General features: G+C 35.7%; 1 protein-coding gene across 1 annotated transcript in view; it reads right to left on the reverse strand.

Moving 5' to 3' along the window:
* Positions 1-22,647, reverse strand: part of LOC117163923 (uncharacterized) — a 74,898-nt gene that overhangs the window by 27,523 nt on the left and 24,728 nt on the right. Inside the window, exons 10-14 of the mRNA XM_033346659.2 lie at positions 12,321-12,460; positions 9,751-9,853; positions 8,511-8,536; positions 4,654-4,728; positions 3,777-3,963 (exon numbers count right to left, since the gene is read on the reverse strand). Coding sequence (XP_033202550.2) covers positions 3,777-3,963; positions 4,654-4,728; positions 8,511-8,536; positions 9,751-9,853; positions 12,321-12,460 — 531 coding nt within the window. The remainder of the gene's footprint in view (positions 1-3,776; positions 3,964-4,653; positions 4,729-8,510; positions 8,537-9,750; positions 9,854-12,320; positions 12,461-22,647) is intronic.

The following is a 22,647-nucleotide window of genomic DNA, read 5'->3' on the forward strand; positions in this document are numbered from 1 at the left end:
CAACGAAATCAGAACTGGAACTGTATTAAATGCAGTGATAATGAAGAAAGAGAGAAAGGAGAAAGGCAAGAAAAGAAGGAAGAACCGATATCATTCGTCGTAGGATGCGAAATATTTGAACTGAAAAAATGTCGAAATTGTTGGCGCATCGAATCCTCGGGATACAGTGAGAGATACTGGATTTAAAATTCTAATGAAACTATTACTTTGTGTCCTGTATTCCCCTGGGAACATGTTTTCAACTAAAAAGGGGTTATATCGTTGTGTCTGTATAAGTACTGTGTGAAAGCTTGTTTTATATTCAGATACATTTTTATGAACGTTTAGTTTTTATAACGATACTATGAACGAATTCTGATGATAGCAACAAGTCGATATAACAAAAGTTTGTGGAATCATAGGAGAAGAGGTAATTATTTAACGAAAAATTAAAAAGTAAGAGATCATTTGTTGAATTAAACCATCTAACTGTCTCGAATTTTATGCTAAAGCTTTCATGGAAATGTTAAATATATTTTCGTTTGTTGAAACCAGAATAAAATAAAAATTCGAAGACCAGACTAGGATAGATGTTATAAACGTAGAAGCTTGGAATTTTTAAAATAATTATGAGAAGATCAAATGTGACAAATAAGGCAAACATAGTATGTATATACATATACAATTTCCAATATTATTTATGTTGTTCAAATCCATATCATACTTTCACATAATATAATGCGTTCCAAATTATATTCCTTTATTTTAATTCTAATTTACATATCTCCTAATAAGTTTTTGAATTTCCTAATTCGAACGCTGTTAAAATAAATTGTCGTTTCAATAAAATTTATCATTTCAAATTTGATTTGGCATTTGATTTTTGCTTGTATTATCTATAGTATTATTTATTATTTGGAAATTCTTTATTATTTATATGTTTTATTATTTTGTTCTTAATCTCTGATAAAATTAATCTCTGTGCAATTCTATTTTCTGAACATTTATTTTAACGTCTTAGCCTGTGTTTCTTTTCGATAGATGTAAAAACCGTGACATTTTTCCTACGTAAACTACAATTGGTCTCATAGGACCAGTTAGTAGCAGTTACCACTTTGTTGTGCACAAGTCGCAAATGATACTAATTTTTCCGCGATCGTGCATAGGACGACCGCAAATGGGGTCGTTACGTCCCCTGCTTTGTTTTAGCCAGCGCATTGAAATATTTCTGCGACAACAGTTAGAAAAAGTCCCTGTAAAAGTTAATTCCCGTTTTTTCCTCGTGGTCTAATTCTCGTAAAAAATGCAATAAAAAAAGAAGTTTAAATCAGTCGATCGAGTGGATTTTTTGGCATTTTCCCAGTGGAGCACGACATTTGTGAGAAAACATTACACACATCCATCCATTTAACTGGATGCAATGGATTAGTTCGTTTTCCGCGAAATATTCGTACGTGGAACGAAGTTAATGTTTGCAATACAGTTTCAACAGAATTCTCTGCAACTTGAATAAAATGGAAATTCTGACCGCGATTACGAAGATTGTTCGCAGGTATTATAAATACTGTCCCATTTCAAATTTATGAACGAGTTGATGAATAGTTATAAAAGGTAGAATGATAGAATCAAGTATTACATGGTGTTGGAATTTTGTGTGACTTCGTACATTTGTAAGTTAATTATTCTTGCCCGGCATGTTGATAAAGCCACTCTGCAAATAGCTTCATTACATAGCATTAAGTTATCTAAAGTAATAAAAGGAAGTTTTAATGTAGGTGTGTATTTAACTTAATATCTTCTAGAAATAGAACAAGGTGTATAAGCTCTAATCATTTTCTTGAGAATTAAATCACAATATTGCTTTATATATTGTTAGAATTTAATCTTAAAGTTAAGATAAATAATCTGTGGAAGACACAATGTTTATGTTGAAATAATATTAGGTGATATTTATTAAACAGAATTACAGGACCAAATGTATTTAAAATATAGGGTGGTTGGTAACTGATGGTACAAGCGGAAAAGGGGCGATTTTACGCGAAAAAAGAAGTCGAAAATATAGAATAAAATTTCTTTTTTTTTTTTTTTTAATTTTTCCATCGAGACATCGATCTACAGTGAGATTCGTTATAACGAGATGTGATAACGTGCACGCGTACGCGAGCGAAAATTTAAAGTCGATTTTCTCGAAAACAAAGCCTCAATCGAAAAATATTTATTCTATATCTTCTATTCTATATATTCTATATTTTCTATTATTCTATATTTTGAGGTTTAGGTGACCATCTTGGGTCATCAGCTGTAAAACACGTGTTCGTTGTAGCAACACTGAAGACCAGAGTTTTCTTATACCAGAGTATAAGGACAACTTGATGAACATAATGAGTCAACAACTAGTAAATACTCGGCGGGTTCGCTAGCTACGCTCGTAAAGGGCGTATGCGGTAGTAAGATGTCGCGAGTTCGAGACCACTCCTGGACAAGCCAAGGTGGAAAACCAAATATCATCTTAGAACGTATATACAACGGGCAAGTGGGGGGGCCCCCCCCCTTGCCTATAATGTTTTGTATTGCTTTCTATGAGTGTTTGGGAAGTACCCCCGGAGATCGGTCACTCGTACACCTTAGGCCCGCCCGTGGGGTTTTAGCCGATAAAAATCCGCCGGCACCTTTGTCCCGTCCCGTGCGATGAGATAAGGTGTCGGTGAAGATTTCCCCACGTAAAAAAAGTGGTTTTTTTTCTTTTTTTTTTTTAATTTTTCCATCAAGACAACGATCTACAGTGAGATCCGTTATAACGTACCGCCGGCGTACCGAGCGAAAATTCAAAGTCGATTTTCTCGAAAACAAAGCCTCAAACGAAAAATGTTTATTCTATATTTTCGACTTCTTTTTTCGCGTAGAATCACCCCCTTTCCGCTTGTACCACCAGTTACCAACCACCCTGTATAAGTGAGTGATATGGTATAATTAACAAAGTGTGCAGGTAAAGAATTTATGGATTGTTGACAGTTAGCCAGTCACTCTCAGACTGACTGTACGTAGTGACCCATGGTCCCTTAAAAGATTTTGAACTCCACTCTCTATACAGTAGTGAGTATTACCTGTGTAAGCGTCCTGTTCAAATGCCTGTGTAGGTGTCTGTATAAGATTATTTGTGTTTATGTGTGTAACATCGTTGTATTGCAACATATATTATAGTAAATTTATGATAGATTCTTACGATTATTAATTTCTACTTAAGACAATGAAACACGTCAAGAGCATTTGTATTTAAAAATATGCAATATTTATTTTATAAAACGATGGTACAATGACCAATAATATAATTAGGCCTTATAATCACGTTCGATTCCATTGAAAACGTCTGAGATGAAATAGGTGGAAAACTCCGAGAAGTCTGTACGAAATCTGAATCTGTATTTCGGTAATTATCAAAATCATGTAAAATTAACGCACTCAATGCGGCTTCGATACATCTATCGAGGAAGAGCAAGCTCGATGTCGATGATGTCATACACTTTTTTTTAAATATTTTTCAATAGTTTAACGCATATTCTAGACATCTTTTTAAGTAAATGCAAGAAAAAATCTTTTTTTCAATATTCTTCGTGAAAGAAAAAAATTGTAGAGATTCTCCCGCATTGAACGTAAATAATGTGAACTTTAATATTGTAAACTTACGAATCGCATGAAACTGTGTGCAATCGGAACCCAAAGATCTAATAGAACAACAAGGGGAGAGTAATACTAGGACAAAAGCATGTAGAAACGTGCAGAAACATGCAGAAACTTACAGTCTCCGAGGGGATACGAGGCAGGTAGTTGGGCTTGACCTTGGTTCTCGTGAATGGGATGAACTTCGTGATAAGCCGCCCTCGCTTCCTGATAAGCGTCCTGTCTCTGTCCTCGATAGTTCTGAACAGCGTACGCCCCGGAGAAGATTCTTGTATACCTCAGATAGCATCCGCTCGGTATCTGCCACTGAAAATGCGGCTCGTGATTTTCTTCTCCCTCTATTTTCTCCTTTGAGGCTCGTTCAGACATGGCCAGTAACTTAGTCAAGCGAGACAAGTAAGTAACTCACTACTAAAGGTTTAGAATTTAGGGCCTTTAAACATCGTTTACATTAGGCAACTTTTGATTGAACGATTTAACCGATCGACTTTAAATTGTTCAAATTCACTCGTGTAAACACAGTGTCAATCAAATTGAAACGACTTTTACTCTAGGGAGATGAGATGTTGGCAGTAACCTGCAAGCTGAAACGGCACTGGGAAAAGAGGAATCGTTCGCTCGTACTAACCGACGGACAAAACAGTGACGCCCCTATTCAGACACATTGTTATTATTGGCTGAGTCGGACGATTTCCCTTTCCCCTGTGTCATTTCAGCTTGTGGATAGTGTGCCAACATCTCATATCTTCATCGTAGTCGTCCAATCAGAAATAATTTATTCTTCTGGTTTTGATCGAGCGACCTGGTCATCTCAGCTATAGATGCCTAAAAACCATTTAGATATATCCAGCAATTTATTTTTACCGATTTATCTGACCGCTATCTTAAAATTTTAGTACTGAGTTTCTTACTTGTCATTTGACTAAACTGCTGGCCATGTCTGAACGGGTCTTTAGAACGAAAATTATTCTAGAGGAAGAAATCGCGTACACTCACCCCATAAGCGGTGGATGGTATCGGCTGGGGTGGTCTTCCGGGACACATCAGCATCCTTCTTCTGTAGTACCGTGGCTAAATAGCAAAACAAGTGTAAGCACCGGTTTCAGATTGGATTCTGCTGGTTGCACGGCGTTCAACCGCTGCTTTGATTTAAACGCCCGCTATCTTAACACTCGGAGCTGGGCATCACTTTGATTTAGATCGAGAACATGAGATAAGAGCACGCGAGAACAAATTGTCGACGTTTAGTGGTGATGATGATGATCGAGTTCGAGGTTGAATAACGATTTGCTGTGAATTATAGCTGCGATTGCTGTCAAAATTTAATGGCCAAGGTGTATACAAGTTGGACAAGTTATATTTCTTCCTTCGTTTAAGACGAAAGGAAATGTTGGAGGAAGAAGATGAATAATCGAATCAGGACTACATTTCCACGACCATACTTGTTTTATAAGTGCAATGATGCATATGCATTTTGCAGTTGCATTATTTTTTAAAATGAAAATTCACGTTCCTTTTTGCATAGTTCGAATTATCTTCTCAGCCTACGCAAATGTTATCCAAGTGAAATAATTGAATATTGATTAGTTTAAAAGATATTTTAATTTCGATTTTGTAGAACTCGTCGTATGAACGAAAAGGAAAACACATAAGAATGCGACATAATTTATAAAATTATTATTCGGACTTGGTTTAAGATCTTTGAAGCAACAGTGTTATTCTTGTGTACAAATTTAGTTGAAATAGACCTACACTTTAGTTAGAAGAATTTGATAGCTTCTCCGTATGATCATTGAATCACTTTTTGGATCAAAGGTTAGAACTGGTTCTGAATACTTTAAAATATATTTACAAAATCTTGATAGAAATGAAAAATGTTTGACTATTAAACATAATCATTTCAATAATTACTTATTATCGATATTGCATCATACATGTCTAACAATTACTGGAACATTAATCAAAGTCTACGACAATCAGCAACAATTATATAATTTAGACGCGTTATTAAATTAAATACAGGTTATTTGTCCCAACTTGTACGTAGCATTCGATCTAAATCACGCGAATAATATCCAGTTGCGAGTGTTACTGAAACGTGATCTCAATAATCAAGTGATCATTAATATTGGTTTTAAGTGGTCGTGCAACAGTAATTATATGTATGTAGCCTGAGGAGCAAGCACGTATTTAGAATTTAAGCATCGTAATGCGTTAATCGTATCTAGATTGGTTAAGCCAGCTAGTTTAAAAGAAGGAAAAATACGTAAACCTAAGTAAGAAAAATAAGAAAAAGAGAATTCAGTCAATGATCGATCTTAACATTAATTAACGCTATTCAGCGTCGAACGTATTAATATGATTTACCAATTCGATGAGTGTCTAATTATGCCAATATCGGTATGGTTATTATGCATGCAGATGATCGAGAGTTTAATTAATAGGTATCCGAATAATCGACAGGTGAGTTAATTGATTTCTAATTAACGGGGATGCTGCTGCATTAATAAAACCATCTCACCGATGTCGAACCATTAAATCACAAATCAGCTATCTGCTTTCTCTTTAGCATGGTACTATCGAATACTAGATAAAAAATATTCAATTGTTTGTTGAATTTTAAAGACAAAACAAAGTAGAAAGTAGGAGAGGAATATATACAAAAAATGAGCCACTTAAATATTTCAAGTTATCATTTTGCAATAGACGAAATATATAGGAATTTGTATATACAAAGACTTAAAATAAAAACTTGAAGAAATTTGAGATAATACCAGAATATACAAGACCTTTATAATACCTTTATCAGATCGCGTAAGATGTATATTAATTAATGAACTGCCAATTTTTGTACAAATTAATATTTTTAGGAATATAATTAAAAAGTTAGGAACTCTGAGGAAAACCGTTTGATTCACCAAGAAAGCACTATGCTTGGGATGTTTTACACATTTTTGTATTGCGTGTATTTTGTGCAACGTTGCACTTTCAGATTTCCTATGAATTCATAAAAATCAACAATCCACTGTTAATTAGTAATATACTTTTTACAATGGACATAAATTGTACAAGATATTTTATGCAAGTATACACGTTGCAAAGATCACAAAAGCACGTAATCAATTATCCACAATATTAAATTATTATCCACTCGATACATATTTAGTGGACCATATTTAACACGTATTATATGTTTATACATTATGTAAAAGATGATTATTCATAGTATATATTAATTTTGATTAAATATATATGTGTTTGCAATGTGTAGCTTGTAACTTCCATATGCATTTTCAAATTAGTTTCAAATCCTACCAATATTAATTACGATAGCGTTGTTTCATTATAATGTAAACGAAAATTTTAAACGTTTTACGTAACGTGATCTGTTTTCTCATAATTTTATAAGTTTTCTCTGGTAAGTGTTCAAATACTTTCGTGAGTAACTTGATGTGAAAACGAAGACGACACGAAATTTGTCGGTTAGCGAATTTCCCTTACGTTTACAATCGCGTACAGCTATTTCCGTTATAAGAAGCTATCGCTTTTCTCGCATGAAAAACTCGTGGAACGACTATAAAGTTGTCTGTCAGCTCGGCCAGAAAATCCTCTCTCGTAAATCGCGTGATAAACTAAGTAAACGTAGGAAGCGTTTCGAAATTTTCTCGGGTAGAACACTTTCGAACATGCAACAGCATCCCGCGGCTTCTGGAATTTTTCTTCCACGAAAGGGAAAAGATAAGGGAGTGCACGAGATCACGCGATGGATACCGGATTTCCGGCGAGACTTGCCCGTATTCGTCACCGTCGAATTATGCAACGCTAACGAATTTATGTCTTCTCTCGCGAAGATTCGTGCATTCGTGCATCCACCTCGAGCATTTTTTTTCACGAATAAGTTTACGATTTTTCGCGAAAGTGGAACACGTAGTTACGTGCATTTTTTGGACATTTTAAATCTAAAGCAGAAATTTGTTTTTTTTTTTAGAGAGTTAGATAAAATTGCCATGCAATGTTAATGTAGGCCAGAATATGCTTTATCTGGCGTTTGAAAGAATAAACAAAGAATAAACAAAAATTTTAGCTTAAAAATTAGAAAATTTTAGACAGCATTGCAAATTTACTAATTTTTCTAATGAAAACGATTTCAAACTTGATCCATATACAGAGGGATTTTAAAAAAGCTGAATAATTTACAGGCGTTGTAGTACTTGTATAAATAAACCAGAAAAATTCAAACAATGTAGGTTTGTAAATTAATCCCGAAATAAATATAGACAATCCATTTTATTTGTTAGAGTTGGCAGTACGTAAGTTACAATATCTTATGCCACGTTTGTCTGTAGTTTTTTATTACTCAAAATGAGGTAAAACAAACACTTTTTTAGAATTATTCTTTTTCGGGATTAATGTTCACACCTATGTTCACGGAATTTGTTTATACTTGTATATATATACAACGTTTTCAGTATCAAACTTTCAATAAATACACGCTTGTAACTTTACACTTTTGACAGTCGCTAAAGAACGAAAATAAACAAAATATTTTCAAAAAATAAATAATAAATAAAATTAAACGATTCTCTAAGTTATTCTTTATAACTGTCAATAAAAAAAATTAAATAATTAAATTAAGGAATTATAATTGTAATGTTACCAAATAACGAGCGACAACATGCAGCAGTGAAACTTTCAGAGCACTAAAGCTAAAGAAAATGAGGATTGCTGAAAGTGCTACGAAATGAAAAAAATAAAGTTATGTTTCTGATGAAAGAAGGGACTAGCCATTTCATCGTATCAGAAAACTATTCCGCTCGTACGAAAACTTGGCAAACGATCCCTTTTTAGCTCACCTCGGAATCTCGACGATGCTCGGATTCTGAAAATGTACGGGACACCAGATAAGTTCGATTAATCGTCTTCTATCGTGCGCAATCGATGTTATCGACGATGAAATTTCCCCGAGCCTCCGACGAAAGTATAATTCTTTTTCTTATCATGGCGATTCCTCGATTAGGCGATTGGTCTACACGGAAATTTTATGAGAATCGCCTTCATTGAATCCATTAAACCGATGTAATTAGGTGAAGTCGATTAAGATAGATCTTATCTGATAAATTGTGTGGAAAGAGGGCTTCGACCAAGAAACGTATAACTTTTACAGGTATTTCTACGTTTCTAACAATTACTATTTCATGTCTGAAGTTACACCTTAGTGATTACTTTTCTGTTTCTACTAATTATTATTTTATTACTAAAGTTACACTTTGGTACTTACGTTCTAACAGTCTTCATGTTTTTTTAAAGCCAATGGAAAGATTATCCTGATTAGTACTTGTAATTATTGTCTTAAAAGATGATATAGATTTATAATTCATGGGAAATAAAAATCCTAAAAGTACTGTCTTTTTCTTAAAAATGGTGTTCGAATCTATCTCAACTGAATTATTTTTTTTCCAGTCATTCACGTAAATTTCTCTTATCATTATTTTACATTAAATTCTGTTAGTCTTGGAATAAGAAATTCCATTTTTCATAAAAACTGTCAAAGGATTTATCAGATCTAAAATTCTAAAACGATCACTGCTTTAAAGAGATAATTAGGTTGCGGATATTTGTACAAATTCATATTTAAAGAAATGGAACCTGAATAGAAATTTATATAATTTATATATAATTTATACAGATTATTTTTTATATATTATTATCAAATATAATTATATACCATTTCTCATATGTTTCTTATTTTTTATATTTGCATGAACATTGTAAATATAAATTTTGAACATTTTTACACTTTTAAAATCCCTTTAAATGCATGAACATCCGCATGTTATCTGCTAATAGGAACAACTTGCCCTGCAAACGCGCATGCGAGCGAATCTTCGTTCAGCCTCCTAACAAACCATAAACCAGGATCCTCCGCTCAGCGCAGTGATCGTATATAACAGGCAATCATCGCGTCCAGCTAACAGGACGTTCTCTGTCCACCCTCCAATTTACCAGGCGAAAATATTCGGCGGAGGTCGTCGTAGTTCGATATCATCGATTGCTCAACCGGGCGCGTCGTTCTCTCACATTACATAAATTTACCTCGTACGTGTATCGAGAAATGGCATTCGGCTCGATTTCCGGCTGCATCGGAAGCGATGTAGCGCACGTTGTGAATGCCGGGGTACATCAGTTGTCCGGGTTCCTGCGTGGGAATATACGCGAGTTAACTTTCGATAGCAACCGCCCTCGCGTGTTGAAACTCGCCCCGCTTTGGGGATTGAAATACAGAACGGCCGCCGTGATACCGTGAGCACTTCGAATTATTATCTAAAGCGGCAGACGTGCGACGAGTTTCGTTTATCGTTCGATAACTCCGCATTCCCAGACACCACGGCCAATGTTCGATAGAATCCTCAATGAATTCTCAGACGATACCCACCCCCTTTCGACGATTGAATCGCGTTGCGTCGATTAACTCGTGCCCTCCACCCGGTTCTTCCATTCATTCGATCCTTCTCTTCTGTTCTTTTCGTTTCTCATGTTTGTTTTGACTGATATTTTTATTTATTTCCATTTCTTTGCGTAGTGAATTGGTATTTTAGAAAATGCTGAAGATTGTAATGTTAAAAATTTGTTGGCAGCTGAATGGATTTTTAGAAAAGTTTAAGAATTTGGAAAATAAGAATTTCTTAACCCATCTATCTTTATATTTGACTTTGTAACCCTCTTGAATACGTAAAAATATTGTCAACATTAATCAATTAACATGACAATTATATTAATATAATTTGTTTCTTTCCTATCGTTTTCTATCATCGTATGGATTTATCGTCTATTTTCGAAAGGATTATATCTTCAAATCTATCAAGTTGTTCCTGATAGGATTAAAACTTTCTTGTAGTCACCAAGTTACATGAAAGTTCGTGAATTAAAAATGGGTTTATTATGAATGTTTTTCTCATGTTGTCCTCATATAATAATTAGTATATAACAAACCACATAAGGCGTAGTATTATATTCCAACTAATCCGACGACGAAACGCCTACGTTTGCAAAGCAAAAGTCAAATTTCCCAGAAATACGTAAACATTTTCAGTCTAATATCAATAAAATCGACTGAAATTTAACACTTTAAAACCCCATAGGTATCTTCATTTGCCATTATTTTCTACCTTTTTGCGTGTCTTCCTCGTTACTCTCGTTACACGCACTTTTCTCTCTTCGCCAATATTCCCTTTTTTAATCCCTATCCTAGTACCCTTTCTTTTTACTCGAAGCCCACTTTAATCGACGCAACTTAGCAATTTGTCGGTGCACACCGGAACGTCGCGTCGCGTTTATTAGCCGCGTAGGAGGAAGCCCTCCAATTACGGCTGGGTCAATTATCGCCCGTCCAGCCAATTCGCGAACACGTTATCGCGTTATAACGCAACGGTCGCGATGTCGTTCGCCTGCTTGACGAGTGTTCGAAATCCAACCGTAGCTAATTATCATTGACCTCAAACTTTCTGTCCTAACTTCACTATCCACTCGATTCACCAAAGTAAAGTGTACAACTCCCGCCAAAGTACAAGTTCAACAGAAAAATAGAAGAGACAAACAGATAGACAAACAGAAATTAAAAAAGAAGAGAAAGAGAAAGGAAAGAAGGGGGAGAAGAAGAAAAAGAAAAGGAAATAAGGAAAAGTTAAGCGCCGTTCGATCCTCGAAACTTTTATGTCTCAATCTGGCTTTTGTTTCTATCGAGAAAACAAGTTTTATTGCGTCAAACAAATCTTTCACATAAGAATGAAACAGGAAGTCACAAATATCATTAATGATTGCTTTTTATAGGTCATTCTATAAATAATGTCATCTCTTATTTTGCGCTTTAAATTTTTGTAGTAAAATTAAATGGTAATTATCGAAGCTTATAACTTGCCATAAGAAATAGCGCTGGCATTAATTTCAGTTTCACCGTACCAGCGCGTGGTTACTTGTAGCGAAAATAGTAAATTATTACGCTATCTTTCATGCGTAGATTCGACAAGAAGTAAAAATTAAAATTTTATAAAGAACCAAGAATTTTATCTAACGAACGATTTCGAATGATAAGCTAAATAAAACAGAATGGAACACTTTGTGATGGAATAAAAAAGAAGAATTAGATAAACGAGTAAACAAATGAAGAAGAAAGATAGATAAAAGGAAAAGAACGAAAAGGAGAGTAGAAAAAAGTTGATCACCCAAGAATTTCCACTATTCTTCCTCTTTTTACCGGGTCCGCGTCTTCGAGACACAGCGAGGTAATTAATGACGAGACCGCAGATAACCGCGAGATTGGTAAGTTTGATCGTTAAGGGAAGAAGTTTTAATAAACTGTTCGCAGGAGAAGAAGTGTCTGGTAGAAAGAAAAGGAACGAAGAAGAAGAAAGAAAGAAGGAGGAAGGAGGATGGGAACCTTATCCCCTCGCGGCGAGGAATGCGAAAAGGGGGTAAAAAGGGGCGTTTTCCACGCGGAAATAAAGGAAGAAATAAAATCGGATATAAAGGAAGGGGTCGTCGCGAGGCGTCATCTTCTCAAGATCAAACGCGAGCAGAAATTTCCGACTGTCCAGAGGGGGCGGGTGCAGCGGTCGGAAACGGAGACAGCGCGGATTACCCGGCCGAATTCGACGTCGTTTGCTCACCCTCGTTTTGTAGACCCGCTCGACGGCGACGTTGTCGGTGAATGTTGGCTCCTGCCAGAATATTAAGCGATTTCGCTCGCTGGGGCTTAGCCGCACTTCAAAGGACGTCGGGCACGTCGAAACTTTCGGATTCTCCGTGTCTGTAAATGGTAATATAATCAGTCGTCAGTATGGTAAACAAATTGAGCCGTTTTAGGAGTTCCAAATGCACGGCGAATGTCAATTCCAACATCAGAAACTTATCTCGATTATTATGTTTTACTATTATCTTTATTATAGAATCAGCAATCTAAAGTTATACATTTTTCATAAAGCATTTACAATAATAAAGTATTTATAAGTTTATGTTTATATGACAGTTTTTTTTATTTTTCTTCTTGCGGAAAATATCTGGGACACTCTGTATAAATAGTTTTTATTATCGTAGCATAAATGTATACATATGTATACGAAATTCTACGGAAATATCTACTATATTTCTATCTACTTTAATACATTATGAAACTCTACACAGTATCTTCTTATAGATATCGTTAAAAATATTTGATGTCATTCTACGTAGGTACTTGATTCATGATACTACACTAATGAAATTGCCGCTTTAAAGTATACAGCGAAACTTTCAGGATACAAAAGTTTAAATTTTAGAAAGAAAGATTTTCAAGACTTTGGGGTCATATCTTTGCAATTTAGAATGTTTCGTATAAGTTGCGTAAAATTGTCCACTCTATTTTACTTTTTTGTTTAATCAGATTAGCTTTTGGAAGCGTTGGGGTAATTAGTAAGTACGTGGGGAAATTTGGGATAAGTTTGTATGTAGGTTAATGTAAGCGTTTTTCTCGGTTCAGAGTTCTAATTCTGTTTACTTTAGTTTTTTCTGTTGCGATTATATTTTGGAAAGAAATTGTATCATCGTCGGAATTGTAGTAATTAATTTCAAGAACATTTACAGTTGAATGCCTTTGATATAATAAATACATTTGAGTTTAGAAAAATTCAACAATGTATAATGTTTAGTTTATAAGAGATTGCACGATTTAAAAAATTGGGCTTTGTGTGTTATTCGGTAAATTTTCTCCAAGACTTTTATTCTAAAAATGGCGATTTCGAGAAAAGTTGTATTTTGTGAATGAAGTACACATAAAATTTATTCGTAAAGAAAGAGTTTGCTAGCTTATATAACTTATTTAAGAATAAAGAAAGAAAATAATCATTAGCAGGTCATTAAACATAATCACTTATGTAAGCTATCCCTTCATTATCTCGTAATTTAGCGAAACAGCTAATTATATATAAACAGCTCCATTACTTAATCATGTTCTCTTTCACTGATTTCAATACTACTTTACTCGATATAAAATATTTTTATTCAATAAATTAAGTATTGAAGTATATACATATATATATGTATATATATAATAATGTAATATAGTGGAAATTTAGGCTGCGCTTAGCGCTTGTAGATGTCGCTGCTGGGTACGGCCGCTTCTCTTTTATTTTTGTATCGTGGAAGAAAAATCGGACTCCAGTTGCCGGGATTCGAACCCGGGCCCCGAAACGTTCCCAATCTAAGGCGCTAACCACTGCGATGCCATCGCCCGACACTTTTTTTTTTTTGTTTATTGTTTATTTAGTCCAAGATACAGTTTGAAGTACATATTCACAATAAACGGTGAATTTCTGTAATGATATGTTAGGCAAAGGTACCGATACGCGGCGGTACGATGTAGCCATGCTGTATTATGTGTCGGCGCTTTACATTTTTCGTGTATAATACAATTTTTGGGTTTGAGCCGCTGGGGAGCGGAGCTTTTTTATGAATCTTTTTATTTTTTTCTGTCCTGAAAACTTGGTCGCAAAACAGGATGCTTCGGTAGTCTGCTTTTTGGGCGCTGTGTAATTTTGGGGAGGGGCGGGGGAGGGGCGGGATGAGAGGGAGGGGTGGGATGAGAGGGAGGGGCGGGGGAGGGGGATGTCAAATAGGTTTATTTACAAAATTTACAATATTTACAGTTTACACCTGTGTTATGCGGTGTCAGAATTGAGTTCTGTCGGTTTAATGGTTTTCCATGTTGTATCTCCATCTGGTGTCTGCGGTCTGTCCATTTATGTTTTCTTCGTAGAGTATGGTTTTGATCCCTATTTTTCTTTTTATGTGATAAATTATTGGAATATTGTTTTGGTCCTGGAGGTAGTTTTTTTCGTCTAGGTATAGGAAAGCTTCTGGGGGGATGTAGCCTGTTGTCAGAGGGTTTTTTTAATATGCGTTGTTAAGAAATAGGCAACTGAAGATTAAGCTGCCGTCGCCCGACACTAGTTAGTGTCAAGTGGTGGTATTTACTATCGAGTGCCACCACAGGTCCTTCCTTCCACGATATTACAATAATAATAGATGCACAATGTTTTTTGTTTTATATTATCGAATTATGCACGAATATAATAATGGAAATAGAATGCACGAATATAATAGCAGAAATCACCTTATGAAACGAAAGAAACTTTTCGGACAACCTAATACATATATAGTTCTATATACTTCTACTGTATTTATGTATCTACTATGTATATATGCTACACGATACTATTCCGTGGCCATTATCACTTATATTGTGCCTTGGAAAAATTGTTATCCAGAGCAATGTTTGGAAAGCGATTTGAAGCCAAAAATTACCAACAATATTCACAGTCCACTTTAGACTTCGCAAAATTCCCTTTAGTTCTTTTCATCACTAACACTAAACCCACCCATAAAAAGAAGATTAAAAAGGAAACACTCAACAGATCTCACAAAGGACATAACCTAACAAACACGTATTATCTGAGATGATTAAAGAAATAAATCAATCAAATTCGAAGATGGTATCCCACTGGGGGTAGCCATCCACGTGTTATATTACTATATCACCAAGCTATAATATTTTACCAAATGTCCTACTGGATAAATTGTAAAATGTAAATAAATAAATTTAAAAAAAAACTAAACCCACCGATATTTCGTGTACACCTATTTCTACCATATCCAGTTAAAATGATCGGTGATTAAAAAAGTAATAGTTTTTATGATTTAACTTAGATAATGGTCAATTTATAACTGAATGTATGTAAAATGATGAATTTTCAGAAAATTTCGTCCAAATTTACTTTTGTTTAACTTCAATTATAGACTTAAATAAAATTACACTTTTATTTACATAGAGATATAGCTTATTCATCTTCACTGCACTTTTTACAAATTATCTTATTATCAAATGTACATTTGTTGCATTCATATTTCCCGCATCTTGGACAGATTTTCATAGTTTTGTAACCTTTATAATATTTTACTTGACAAGCTTTTTGTGGTAATGAATCTGAGCTTGTTGATAGTTTTATTGCATGGTTTTTCCTCGCGATTCTTTATACATCAATAATGCATGTACCAGGTTCATAACAATTTTGTGAATTCTCTATAAATCAGTCTCATACTGTAGATACCATTGCAAATTTATTGGTTCGTAAATATTGGCTTCCTTCTCTCTTCTTATCAAATCGCATAATCCTCGTAATTTCAGCAGTCATTCCTGCCATTGTTTTTGAAAAAAATATAGGTCCCCAAATTTTATTCCAAAAATATGAGACATCTAAATTCTTTGCCTGATATGCACCGCAGCCATATAGCAGATCAATAAATGCATTTAGTTTTGTTGTATCTAGCTCCCATCTAGTCCCCAATACTCTAAATGCTTCTTCTTCCGTACATTTTATTATATTCCTTATACGGTGATCAATGATAAGATAAAATGCCGTCTTTACTTGTGCTTTCATTATATGCCGTTTAGCATATCCCTGAAAATATTATGGGCTGATATCCTGCCAGGTTTGGGATTTGCATCTATTTCTCTCCAAACTGTCCCATCGGGTCTAGTTTTGATACTTTGGTACTCTACATCAATCTCACTCTCTGCTGTCGACTATAATTTCTTTCCTTTTTGCCCTGGACGTGAACGCTTATTTATAATATTCAACTATGATTCGGTTGTAAATAGCTTTTCATGTGTTTCCATGCTGCTTTCTGTTGCTGTAGTTTCTTGTTCATCGCGCACTGAACAGTCTTCTTCTATGTCCGTTATTCTTCTTAATAATGTATTTTTTGAAAAGTCTTGATAGTTCCAAGGTAAATATTTATCACAGAATAATACCATGTACGGAATGCAAAATTATTGTCAAATTATATATGCTTTATTTTTTCTTTTACAACAACTTTACACAAAACGCTCTGCGATGCTTTCTGCCTGAGTTTTAGAAAAAACAAGTTTAGATGTCGACTGATTGATTAACAAACTGAGATGTATTCTGGTCGAAAGGACTATAGCAAGTAATAATATGGTTTGTGACGGCGATATTTATACGAAAATATTTATGGGTGCTGGTCGTTCTCCATCAACGGTTGCTCGAGGGTGGAATTGACCGTTGAACGTGGGAAAGACCCGTGTTTTATCGGAATGAGCAATAACCCTAAGAAACTTTTCGACTTTTAAAATGTTTGTAACAATTGACCGTAAAAAATGCTGAATTTTGTGGCGGCTCCTTAGGATTATTATGGGCCTGAGTTAATATGTTTTGACACCTGGTGGCCATTTTGATCGAGGAATGGATTATGGTTTATAATTAGATTATTGGCGTAACAGTTGTTATTATTTGCTATTACTGACTTTGTTTGTAATCTGATCTAGAGATAGCCTTTTCTTTGTACTGATTGCATTTATTTTAAAAGTAAATAAAATATTTGATCGACCGGTCAAATTGACCGCCCGCGGTAGGTAGGACAGAATACAATTTTTTCTTACAAAAGAAAAAAGCAAACTAGAAATAAATACCGAAAAGTATTATATTACAACTATTAAAAATATAATAATTGTATGCATGTTTTATGAAAAGTCGTAAATTATGAAGCGATATGATAACGTTTAAATATGGTTAAATTTGTGTAGAAATTTGAAAACGGTCAATTTGATCAGCAGTGGTAGGTTTAGTGTTGAACTGAAGTGCAAGTACAGCAAGTATACGTTATATGCCTTCCTCGTGGGATTTTCTAAACCACAACAGATACGTGGTGTCTTATGCTCAAACTTAGCTAATAATAAAATATCTCGGTAAAGCTCACTGTGCATTCAGTTCTAAAAGATGTTTTCTCTTACGTCAAGAGAGAAATCGATATTTCTTTCCTACTATATTCCTCATTTATACGATAAAAGAAGACTGTTTTTAGCTTGTTTGTCTTATTATTTGAGATATTGCGATATTCCTTCCTTCTGAGTTAATAACGTTAAAAATTACATAAAAGTTGCAGAAGTGATGTACAACTCAGATAAATGTAGTACAAAATCACATTATGTTTTAAATCTACAGTATTTATCTATATCATATTTTTATGTGACACGTACATTTTTAGATTGGTTTGAAAGTTTAAGTAGATATACATATGTAATGGTGTAATATTTTGGAAACCAGGCGATCGATTCGTGAAAACTCAAGAATCGATTTTCTAAGTCCTCTTCCTTATCTCCTCAAAACTCTTCGCTTCTAATTTTTCTTCTCTTTCTCCTTCTAGCTTTCAACTTGCTTTTCTTTTTCTTTGTTCAATCTTCGCTTCTTGAAATCCTGTTTTATTCTCTATCCTAAGTCCCCGTCCTTCTCTATTTATATTGTTCGACCGACTCCCAGTAAACACAGGGAAAGTCAAACCATCGGTTGATGTTCTAAATTCTATAGAATTTACACATGTATTCATAAAAAAATTCATGAAGATGTTTGTATGCTGTGTTCGAATATTCTCGGTTTTTACGATAAATATAAGAACACTTTGCGAATTATTGTATATGAGGCTGTAACGAAACTATTTTCTCATTTTTCATTATAAGACACTGATGCTTAAGCTCCAGCCAAATCGATCCAAAAAAAAGTTTACGTATAAATGTAACTAATTGCAAGCGTAAGCTACCCACGTTCTTTCTCACGGCACTCATAGTAAATCATCCTCATTGGAGGGCTCGATCGATTTGACTGCAATTACCAATCGGTTGCTTCTCCATGTCAATAGATTATCCAGCTTATCATTTTATGACCTTTAATTAAACCAGAAACAAGATCTGACGAGCAGCAGCGACGAATCGTGTTAGGAGACACTTTGCTAAGATGGTCTGACACAATTTAAAGTTTCACAGATCCGATTTAATAGTTCGACAAGATCCTTGATGCCCTCGATCTCAACGGTAACTCAGACGAGGACATTTATCGCGATAAATTGCACTGGAATAGTTCTTTGATCACGGTTTTGTTTTCGATTAAAAGTTTCACACTTGACTAATTTGAAATTTCTTGTTTGAACTCCTGTCTAAGTCCTAAGGAAAGAATTTTAACCGCTTCAATCCCTTTATCTTACAGTGTACTTAATATAATTTGGTGTTTTATTACTATTTTACTAAGTGGTGAATGAGGTAAAACTTAGCGTGCCAGTCTGTTAAGATGGGAGTTCGGTTAAGAACAGTTTAAATATTTGAATATTGTTTCATACAGAGCTTAATTAATTTTTTGATTGAGTTTCAAGTGGAATTATAATTAACTTTCATTGAGTAAACATAAAGTTATTGTATCGTCTCTTTCCAAAACTTAATAAGTTATCTTTGCATTATTCAAATACGTAGTATATTTATGTACTATAGAAACATTATTAAACTCTATTCTGAATATAAAAACTAATATACATCAATAGATGCGATATATAGATCGAAAAGAATAATTTCTGTGACACTTGTTCCGTATCGCAACCCAGTCATTACACACTCGTCCATTTCTTCATCCACAACAACCTTTCGAGAATAGCCGTTTCTAATTTTCTAAAGATGCCGTATACCTTTTTCCAGTTTAATTTCTCCGCCCACGCTTTCCTTAACAAATTCACTCGGACCAGAAATAATCCCCAAGGAGCCGTCACTGCCGTGTTGAAAATTAGTCTGTATTACCAATGATTTCATCTGCCTGCCATAAGGTTTAGTGTTTCCCTTATTTCTACCATACGTCGAGTCTCTTATTCCTACTATATTATTTGATTTTATTAACGATAACTGTTGCGTCGGGCAACACTTTACCTACACCAGGCCACACACCGCGGGCAAGATGGCAGCCAGATGTCTTCGAATCCTTACTGCGTACCCTCAATAGTTTCAAGTACCCTCCATAAATCTCAGGAATCTCCTAGTCAAAGTCCTTCAGACCGAATAGATATTCCTTCGCTGCATTGTTTCCTAAAGTTTATTGTCCACCACGGGTTGACACGGGAAAGTTGCCTTTTCTCACGTATGAGGCCTCCCACTAGCGACTTTACCTCAAGGGCGGTTAACATCCTTCCTCACCCACCACCATAGTAAATAACCAATTAACAACGAAGCCTATTTCCCTCACTCTCTTAGCCAAAATCGTCACCAACAAATCCGATGGTCCCGTGCGCTAGACACACCCATCCTTAGCTTTCTTCCGCCACAGCATCATCACCGAACCTCACTGATTTTCCATCCTTCAAACAGTCAACATTCCTTCAACCAGGTTTACACCCGAAGATCAGTCACTCACTTATCTTATACATACGCACCAGCGTAACTATCTTCACAAAGTTGTTGGAATAAACTGTCATTTACAACTAGTTACATCAGTGTAATATTCAATTAACCACCTCTATTATCCTAATCGAAATAGGGGATTGATCATTTCGTGGCGTCGATTATCTAATCGTAACGGGAATTTACGTTGGCGTGCTTGCTCGCGATCTCTCCGCGAGTGGTCGGAACAATAACAATTGAGCGTTGGGACACGCGGGATGTCGGTATGGAGCGTACCCTCGAGTGACCTTCAGTTTGGGGGCGATCAGTTCTCATTTTCTACCTGCTTTTTCAACCAGTTAGGAGCGATGATCGTTGCTGTTACTTCTTCACCGAAGATTGTAATTTACGAATTGACGTTTGTCCCATGTTTTAGGCACACCCATCTCAAGTTTTCATCCTTCCTACATGCATCATCTATACTTCACTTGTTCTCAGCTCTCCGCATAAGATACACAGAAAAACGACACCGTTCCACTTACACTTGACACTCATCCGCACATTCAGTCTTCGAAGGTGTTCTTTATGAAATATACAGTTATATTTAAATTGTAAAACCCTGTGTTAGATTCTATTAAAACTTCCCTATCGTCGCAATCGAAGTAGGGAATCGACTGGTTCGTGATGTCGATATTAATCGAGACGAGAATTTACGACTCTCGTTGACGAGTCACATCGCAGACGCGTCTTCCCGCGAACACAGTCGAACAACACCCATCACTTTGTCTATTTCATAAAATTCTCCACAATGAAAACACATTTCTATGACCTTCCTCTCCAAGGTCATAAGTGCATCACCCTCGTCATTTACACGTTGAGTTAAAATTTCGAAAGTTCTTGTGTTATTATGTAATACATTGATATTAATAAACACTACTCTACAAGATTCATGAATGAACAAGAATAGTTTTCATTACATCTTGTTGGAATACAACGATATTAATCGCATACAGATGAGGTGATTGATCGCACGGATTCTTCCCTTCGTTGCCCAGCGATATCCCCACTAGCGTGCGTTCGTGAGATGTACCGCGGCGGCTAGTGTCACGTAAAGTTGGTACTTGGGTTGGAGTAAGAAGGCTGAGTCGTAACCCAACTACTAATTTTCCTTTATAAAACTTTATTATAAATGTTAACACTTACAAAATAACACCGATCCGGAGAAAAGGGGTTGTATGAATACAGCAACTAGAAGAAGAACAAGAACTGCCCGACCTGGGTGAATTCTCGGTTTATATATGTATGGTTTTAGGATGTCGAGGGGCTAGATGTAGCCGATGATGCGTCGGAGATCAGGGGGTCGAAGCCTTTATCTATGATGTGGACTAAGGTGTGTCATAGCTTCTGTGTAGGCTATGATGATAAGGTGGTGATGTGTCCAAAGGAGTCCAAAGCTCGGGGTCGCTATCTCATGGTTGAGATAAGATTGATGTCACACTAGCGCGTGCATGCTCTTTCGAGAATTCGGCGAAAGGAGCGTAAGGATATAGATGGAAACATTGGGCACGTCGAGAAGCTACTAGAAGATTCCGTGGCACATGTGACGCCACACAGACATCTACACAGGTTTTTTTTAAATTTATTTATTTATTTATTTAAATTTTACAATTTGTCCAGTAGGACATTTGGTAAAATATTATAGCTTAGTGGTATAATAATATAACATGTGGGTGGCTATCCCCAGCGGGGTACCATCTTCGTGTTTGTTAGGTTATATCCTTTGTGATCTACACAGGTCACACTCATTACTGCACAGAGAGTGGGGTTCAAAACCTTTTCAAGGGTCACTAAGTCAGTCAGTGTGAAAATAACTAGTCAACTGTTTACATTCCACAACACTCACTTATATTCACTGTAATAATTGTTTAATAAATATCACATAATATTATTTCAACAAAAACATTGTGTCTTCCACAGATTATTAATCTTAATTCCAAGATTAAATTCTAACAGATCTTGTAATTCCTTTTACGATATTTCATACAAAGTTGTCTACCATCGAAAGACAGTTCTCTGACATTTCTTCCCAAGGCCAACGATACATCGGCGCGCTTTCACCATTTCCATGTCCACCGGCCAGAAAAAGTTGGCGCTTTTTAAATCGTCCATTAATTAATCCAACGGGAGATTTCACGGTATAATGAAATCGTAGGTCGAGCAATTAAGAATCACCGTGCCGGATTCGCTCGCACTGCTGGATCAACAGCAGTTCTGTTTCACGTAATTGCATATCGAGCCAGAATCCATCTGACCGTGTCAGCCAGCTCTCTCTCTCTCTCTCTTTTTCTCTCCTGTTTGTCCAGCACCGGCGTCCATCGGAAGCAACTCGCTTAAAGGGAGTTTCGCGAACTTCAGGAATGAGTAATTAAGCGAGACTGGACTAAGTGCACTCGCTAGCAACGAAACTAAACTTCTACCAGTCTCGGAGCTCCGATTCGAAACCGGGACCGAGGCCGATTTCGTTCGATGTCCCCAAGCTTTTGAAAAAGTTTCCTTTTATTAGAGAATCGAGCTAGTCTATTCGTCCACATCCTGCGTTCCCTTCGCTTTTTCTTCCTCTTTGGTTTCTCCGATTCCGCCAACCTTTACCTAGTCGTCCAGCGTCGAGTTCGCTGGTTTTCTCGTTCTTGCTGTTTTTCTTCTAACTCTAGATTGAACCGCGGCTTTGTAACCCGTCCGGTTTGTTCGTTAAT

The sequence above is a fragment of the Bombus vancouverensis genome, chromosome 2 (genome assembly GCF_051014615.1).
Source record: "Bombus vancouverensis nearcticus chromosome 2, iyBomVanc1_principal, whole genome shotgun sequence".
Lineage (NCBI taxonomy): Eukaryota > Metazoa > Arthropoda > Insecta > Hymenoptera > Apidae > Bombus > Bombus vancouverensis.